The sequence below is a fragment of the Cyprinus carpio genome, chromosome A12 (assembly GCF_018340385.1).
Source record: "Cyprinus carpio isolate SPL01 chromosome A12, ASM1834038v1, whole genome shotgun sequence".
Classification (NCBI taxonomy): Eukaryota; Metazoa; Chordata; class Actinopteri; order Cypriniformes; family Cyprinidae; genus Cyprinus; species Cyprinus carpio.
The window spans coordinates 15,073,544-15,082,034 of NC_056583.1; the positions used below are offsets into that span (position 1 = coordinate 15,073,544).

The 8,491-nt window shown below is 42.6% G+C and overlaps 1 protein-coding gene across 1 annotated transcript; it reads right to left on the reverse strand.

Annotated features, from left to right (window-relative positions):
- Positions 1–7,003: 7,003 nt before the first annotated feature.
- LOC122146928 lies at positions 7,004–8,005 on the reverse strand (the record flags this gene model as incomplete). Its single annotated transcript, XM_042767053.1, has 1 exon — positions 7,004–8,005. A coding segment is annotated over one exon (1,002 nt), but the record flags the coding sequence as incomplete, so codon positions are not given.
- Between the last annotated feature and the right edge of the window lie 486 nt (positions 8,006–8,491).

The following is an 8,491-nucleotide window of genomic DNA, read 5'->3' on the forward strand; positions in this document are numbered from 1 at the left end:
CTGTTATTGTGACAACAACTCACTGATTCAAAATGGCCAAGAAGCTGGATACTGTGCCCCTAGCTTTCACAGCATCCCTCTTAAATGTCAATGCATTTTGCCCCATGTATCATCTGTACATTGTATTTTTATAGTATTTGTAACCACATATTTACACTTTTTTTTGTTTTTCATTTTTTCCATATTATTTCACTTGTTTGCACGCTTGAATTATTAGTAACTATCAGTAAAATCTAATTATATTTTTTAATTTTTAAAAGTTATATGCACCTAATAACATAAAAATGTACATTCACAAATTGTTTATTCTACATGGTGCAGAGTGTTTTCATATTTTAAACAGTCCAAACTAAATAATAAAATAATAAAACCAGCGATACCTTCTAGAGCAATGAACAAACAAACCATAGTAGGACTTCAAACTGCAAGAGTGAACACATGAAAGTAGAAGCAGCCATCCCGCAAAACCCTCCATACAACATGTATACACACCACAAGCCGAGGCAGAAGGGAGCTCAAGGAAGTCTGGTGCAATGCAGTAGGAAACAATTATAACCATTGAAAATGTGGGAGAAGAAAAAAAAAAAAAAATTACACAAATACTTACAGTTACAGTTAATGAACAAATTTCAAGCATCCACAACAATAAGTGTCAGTATCAAAGATCTATAGAAGAAATAACTAGTGAAACTTCAACAAAAACGGGCCACATGGTGAAAGATACAGTTTTATATGTATTACTAAACATGAAACATGAATGTTGTGAGTTCAATGCATGAAAATTGCACAAGGAATCCTATTTTTATTATACACAATATTATAAGCAATTGACATAATTATTCCAGAGCACTTGAAAATGTAATAAATGAATCTAACCATGTCAAATTCAGTTTAACGAACAGCTTGTAAAATTACTGCAACATCCTGGTGGTCCTCATATGTAGGCTGAAGACTGTGACTGCAATAGGAAGGTATGCCCATAAAAGATGAGAAATGAAAGAGCTCATGACTTAAAGCATCAGTATCTCTCTGTGCAACAAAGATAATTATCTACAGTGTGCAAGTCAGATGGCAAAATATGATTTAGAACTATAAAACAAAGTGTGCATGAGAAGACACTTGGTGACATCCTCCTCACACGCTTTGTGGATGATATTCCCTCTGTCTCGCATTAAAGGCTTCAAAGCCTCAGGATTTGCTGCAGTAAAAGGCATATACATATACACATATATATGTATGCAAGATTTTTTCTTGGATTTGATGAAACTGCTTGGGTGGCACAGCAAAGTGCCCAAAGACAATTGTAAAACCTAATTCTGGGCATTTACCTAGGTTCTCATTATCCTACTTCCACTTCCTTTTCTTCTGAAAATTCCTAACGTACATTTGGAGTGCTATACATATCACCCACTGGTGTATTCTGCTCTTTATTTGTGATCACATTGAGTGGTTTGCTTGTCTGTCTGAGAATTTAGAAGTCTTAAATGATTTTAGACTTATTTTACACATTCAAGTAAATTTTTAGCAGTTTAAGATGGACAGACGGACGGACAGACAGACAGACAGATAGATATATAGACTAGGGGGAGGAGAAGACATCTCATCTTGGGAGTTTCCACCTTAGCTCATATGTTTGTATACACAGTACACTTATAGATTTAGTTGTCCTGTTGTGCTGTTCCTGCCTGCATCTGATATTGTAGGTTGCCTCAGGGGCTTCTTTGTAGTCAGCACCTCAGGTCTTTTTTGATGTTGTAAACCCTTGTCTCTAGTGATCTGGTTCTGAGTGTTTGTTCTTGTCCTGTCATGATTAGGGCCTCTATGTTTCCCTCAGTCCTGCAATTTCTAAACAATCCTAGGATTTCCGAAACATCATTTGTTGTTAGTACATCACATGAAGGGGCTTTTCTTTTTACACAGCCTTATTCTGCCTCCTTCTCCATTCTTCCGAAATGATGCTGCTTATTTACTGCAAAGTGATCTATAATTGATGAATAAATAATAATAATAATAATAATAATAATAATAATCTAACTGACCCCTAATTTTAATTTTAATTTTAATTTAATTTTAATTTAAACAGCAGTTTATATTCTCATGTATACATGCAATCTGTGAAATGGTTTGGTCAAGAAGACAAACCTATGTTTCTCAAGATTTCTTTGGTCTGAGTGTCTAAATAAATCCATCAATATAACTTGAGTACAGCACAGAGGTGCAAAATGGCAGGAGTGTTTCTTTACAGAAGCTTAAGAGCCAGCTCTAAATTGGAAAGAGCAGTCCCAGTGAGACTGCGAGCCACCACATGTAACTCAGCATGACAAACACCTATGGATCTAGAGCTATGCAACCACCTCTAAGTGATGGATCCTCTAAATCAGTGGTTCCCAATCCTGGTCCTGGAGAACCCCCAACACTGCACATTTTAGATGTCTCCCTATTCAAACACACCTGATTCAACTCATCCGCTCATTAGTGAAGACTTCAAGACAGGGGTCTCCAACCCTGCTCCTGGAGAGCTACTGTCCTGCAGATTTCAGCTCCAACCCCAATCAAACACACCTGAACCAGCTAATCAATGTGTTCAGGGCTACTTGATGATTACAGACAGGTGTGTTGGAGCAGGGTTGGAACTGAAGTCTACAGGATGGTAGCTCTAAAAGAGCAGGGTTGGAGATCCCTGCTCCAAGACCTCAAATGTGTGTGTCAGATAAGAGAGACACCAAAAGCATGCAGTGTTGGGGGTTCTCCAGGACCAGGATTGGGAACCAAGGTTTTTTGACAAAAGCTAGAAAAAAGCAGCAAGACAACATGCATTAAAAATTCATAGGATTACCCAAGGATTGAAAATATAAAGAGAAAAAGACTATGGATATATTATTATTTAAGGCAGTTTCACAGTTCACTGAACAGGGCTGTTATCTACATTTGGGCAGGACATTCACACTGAAACAATTCCAAGACATTTGTTGTACATAAAGATTAAGAGCACACACAGAGAAATGGAAAATGTTCCATCAAAATTAAAGTTTCAAAATTAAAGTGTTGGATCTACTTTTACCCTGTTTGTATATGCATTATATTGTTTTACTAAAGCTGTCCATGATGGCTGATGACCCACATTTAAGTGCCATTTTCAGAAAGATCTCTTCCCTCTAGAATAACCATTGTAAGTGTGACAATAGGTCTGTACATGCATAACCTGCCTGAACATGATCTCTTGTGTCCTTTACCAGTTAGCAAAAATAAACCAAATCATTTAATTCATCATCATTTAATGTAGTTAAATTACAGTCAAGGTACTATTAAGAAAACATAGTAAAAAAAAAAAAAATAGCCTCACTAAAAATTATACACACTGATTTAATTTGGCATTTAATCAAAGTAGTTTTTCTTACTAAATGAACAATTCCAATTAGGGGGTGAAAATATCAAACTTGGACTGGAAATGAACAGAATACTATTTTGACATATTAATTTAAAAGACTATCTAGTGATAGGAGCATTCAAAACACTGTTTCATGAAGCTTTGAAACTATTGTGATTCTCTTGATTTAAATCAGTGGTTGGGACCATAATATAATGCAAATTCTTGTTGGTACACAAATGAAGTGTTATTAAGCAATAAAAGATAAATATTGTATAGATGACCTTAACTAATATTAGTAATAACACTTTGATTATTAAGCTTTAATGAACACTTTTTCATTAAAAAAAAATTTCTATCTACATGGCTTTAATCTGAAGATGTCCTCAGTGTGCAGGGTTTAGAGCACTTCGAAAAGGTGAATAATTTTGCGAAGGAATTGGTTCAACTGATTAGAAATTCCAGAAAGCTTCACTTCTCTTATCAATACCCAGGCACAACCAACGTGAGAGAAATGGCCATTTAGAATTAATCAATTTGCTAAATTGAAATTGAATCAAAATATCTTATGCTACATACAGTACGAGAGAAGGCTGTGCAGGACAAACCAATTCACCAGAATTAATTGGACCAACCAATGCTAAAAAATGAAAGTAAAGACCACTTAAAATGAAACAATTCACAATTCATGAATATAACTTTCCAATGCTTAAAACGCTTGTTAAAGCAAAAACTCTTTACTGAAAGCAGCTAAGCTGCAGATTTACTACAAAAATCATGACCAAACCACTGCACACCTCATATTAACTTTAAATGCTCTCATCATTTGTATGCAAAACAATAAAACAGAATCTAATTAAATCTTTACAACATTAATTCAGCTACCTGGAACACTCAGTGACCATCCTCACATGGCAACCCTAATATGATAGAAGAGTAAACAGTCACAGAACACCAGGTGCAGGACGAACATGGCTGGACTTCACAAATGAATAAGGAATTTAGAGAAAATAAGGATCTTGCTTATGCATGACTCTGTGCTAATAGATACTATTCTACATCATTTTGACATTTTCAAATTTCTTATTTTATTGAACTAGCTTATTTGCTGATTAGTGGATAATTGGGTGTTAAAACGTTAACTAACAGCAAAGTCAGTTTATCCTAGAAGCAGTGTTCCTTAAAAAAAAAAAAAAACCTTCAAAAGAAAATAACTATTGACATCGCAATTACGTCAGTAATTGGGTTCAATTTGTGTTTGAGAAATTGTCCCACTTTGGGAATGCATGTAAGCAATCCGTCAATGCACTATTTCTCCTTCACTGCTTCTCTGTTGAGAAACCCTGATGGATGGTTTTACTAAGATGCATAAATCTGTCATTGTCCTGTCAGAAAAGAGAAGTGGGTGGACAAACTCATTTCCTGTGCTCTGCAAACTCAGACACTGGGCAGCCTGCCCTTCAGCGTCCACACCATCCACTGCAATGGTAAAGACTCAGTTAGGGCCACCCATATAAGAAAAACTCTAATTCCTGCCTAACTCATAAATCTCAGAGAGAGAGAGAGAGAGAGAGAGAGAGAGAGATCACCTTCTGCGCCCTAACAATTCCAACCATTAACCGCTGTACTGTTGACTTTTACTGTCTGGAAACGGTGTGTCCATAAAAACATCACATCAGCCCAGCAGAGCTCTGCTTAGATCATTTAACAGACACTGGGTACAGTTAGGCCAAGAGATGACAAACATCAGCATGACTAATTGCTGATTATTTCCATTTAACAGCATATTTATGGGCCACTTTCATATAATTTGTTCTTATGGTGAAGACATTAATTTCTTTGCCAGATGGAGGCGGATTCAACATCTGAAATCTTTATATATTAAAGTAGCAGTTCAAAACCAATGCCAGTCATTTTCTTTTGCAATATTGGAAGAACTACGCACATGTACAAGACGATTTTCCAGCAGACAGATAGTGTGCAGCACTATGAAATACCAAAGTGTACATGTGTTATTCCAGACATCTTGACACTAGGGACTGTACACCCAATAAAACACTTAAAGGATTAAACACCCAATAAAAATAGGACCATAACGGGCAAAACACACATACTGAATGAACACCAACACCAACCTGAGATAAACATAAAGTATATACTACAGGACTGAAGGCATCATAAACTTACCAACTCTGTAAATGGTTACAGAGAAAAACGTCTCTAGGTTACGTATGTAACCCTAGTTCCTCGAGGGAACGAGACGCTGCGTCGAGCGCTTTGGGGAACGCGTCTAGCGTGAGCGACTCTGAATATCGTGTGAAATCAGTCCAATGGAAGAGCGTGACGTCACGGGCGGGGTGACGTAAGCGACCAGGAAGCTATAAAAGCACATGCCGCGCAGCTGGCATCAGCTTCGAGTACCAGCAAGCGCCGGCAGGGGTGCCGGGGGGTATGGCTCCGAGACGCAGCGTCTCGTTCCCTCGAGGAACTAGGGTTACATACGTAACCTAGATGTGTTGATTTTTTTGAATGATATCTTCGTCGAGCGCTTTGGGGAACGAGTACCAACGCTGCCAGACTCCCAAACCCCTGCCTAGTGTGTATCCGAAGAGCACAGCTTAGGACGAGAGGACGGATGCGCCTGGAGTGACCGGCATGTCTAGGCCGTAAAATTTTGCAAATGTAGAGGGCGTGGACCACCCCGCAGCGTTGCAGATGTCCAGCATGGATACACCTGCCAAAAAGGCCTTGGAGGCCGCCATACCCCGTGTGGAGTGAGCCTTGGCTCCCAACAGCGGGGGACGACCAGAGGACTCATAGGTGGCGTTGATAGCCTCGACTATCCAACGACTAATAGACTGCTTAGAAGCAGGAGAACCCCTCTTGGGGGGACCATAGCATACAAGCTATTGGTCTGTTTTTTCTCCACAGGGCAGCTCTGTGGACGTATGCGTCCAGTGCTCGAACTGGACACATACAGTTTAGCTTCTCTTGGTCGGGCTCCTGAAAGGGAGGAGGACAGAAAGCCTGCAGCACTACAGGTTGTGGTGTGACAGAGGGGACCTTAGGAACATATCCCGCTCGAGGGTATATGAACGCTTTGGTCATGCCAGGTGCAAAGTCCAGATATGTAGGGGCCACTGAGAGGGCCTGCAAATCTCCTACTCTCCTCAGAGAGGTAATGGCCAACAGAAAGGCGGGTTTTGAGTGTCAGATGTCTGTCTGAAATATCTTGAATAGGCTCAAATGGAGGTCTGCACAAGGCCTCTAGCACCACAACCAAGTCCCACGGGGGAATACGGGACCGTACTGGAGGTCTCAGCCTGAGCGCACCGCGGAGGAAACGTGTAACTAATGGGTGTCTTCCCAAAGACTGACCATCGAGAAGGGCGTGGTAGGCCGCAATGGCCGCCACGTAGACCTTCAACGTGGAGTGGGTCAACCCTGCAGAGAACCTGGCCTGTAGGAACTCCAGAACTGTACCGACTGGGCAGTTTACTGGGTCTAGCTGGCGGTTTCTGCACCATGAGGTGAAGAGTTTCCACCTCAGGGCGTACAGTTTCCTTGTTGAGGGAGCTCTGGATTGGAGGAGGGTCTCAACAACCTCGGTTGAGAGACCGGATGCTATGAACTGCGCCCCCTCAGGGGCCACACCCACAGCTTCCACAGCTCCGGGCGAGGGTGAATTATCGTGCCCTGCGCCTGTGAGAGTAGGTCTGTCCTGATCGGTATCTCCCAAGGAGAGCCGTCGAGGAGCGAGACCAGATCTGCGAACCATACTCGGCCCGGCCAGAACGGGGCTACTAACAATAGACGGACCCCGTCCCGGCGTACTCTCGCCAGAACTCCCGGGAGCAGAGCAATAGGGGGAAATGCGTACAGACGAAGCCTCGGCCAGGTCTGTACCATAGCGTCCAGTCCCAGGGGAGCTGGATGAACTAGAGAGAACCAAAGGGGACATTGTGCTGTCTCCTGAGTTGCAAAGAGGTCTACTTGAGCTCTGCCAAAAATTCTCCATATCTGCTCCACCACCTCTGGGTGAAGCTTCCATTCCCCGGGCCTCGGCCCCTGCCTCGACAGTATGTCTGCTCCCACATTCAGTTTCCCAGGAATATATACTGCTCTGAGTGAGAGGAGTTTGCCCTGGGACCACACAAGGATCTGGTGCGCCAGCTTGTACAAGGGGCGCGAACGCAGACCTCCCTGGTGGTTGATGTAAGAGACCACCGATGTGTTGTCGGTGCGCACCAACACATGGTGATCCCTTAGGTCTGGGAGGAAGTGCTTCAGTGCACGATAAACTGCTAGTATTTCTAGACAATTGATATGCCATGTCAGATGGCGACCGCTCCACAGACCGCGGGCAGGGTGGCCACTCATGACCGCACCCCAACCAGTGAGGGAAGCATCCGTCGCTAGTGTTACACGGCGACCAGGAGCTCCCAGCACTGGGCCCTGATTCAAGAACCAAGGTTTCTTCCACATGTCTAAGGCACGGAGGCAGCGCCGCGTGACCTTGATAGTTCGAAGTGGATTGCCCCTCGGGGAAAATCCCTTGGTCTTGAGCCACCACTGTAGGGGTCTCATGTACAGCAGGCCAAAAGGTATCACGTTGGACGCGGCTGCCATCAGACCCAACAATCTCTGAAATTGTTTGACAGTGAGTGACTGGCCTTCTTTGACTCTCTCGACTGAGATGAGGATCGACTCGATACGAGCAGGGGACAATTGTGCCTGCATCGTGGTCGAATCCCATACTACGCCTAGATAGGTGGTTCTCTGAACTGGAGAAAGTACACTCTTCTTGGCGTTCAGTCTCAAACCCAGCTCCCCCATATGTGCGAGAACGACATCTCGATGCCGAGCCGCAGCCTGCTCTGACTGAGCTAAAATCAACCAATCGTCGATGTAGTTGAGAATGCGGATGCCCTGCATGCGCAGGGGGACCAGAGCCGCATCTACACATTTCGTGAACGTGCGGGGTGAGAGTGCGAGGCCAAAGGGAAGTACTCGATATTGGTAAGCTTCGCCCCCGAAAGCAAACCTCAGAAACTTCCTGTGTTGTGGAAGGATGGATATGTGGAAGTATGCATCTTTGAGATCTATTGTGACAAACCAGTCCCT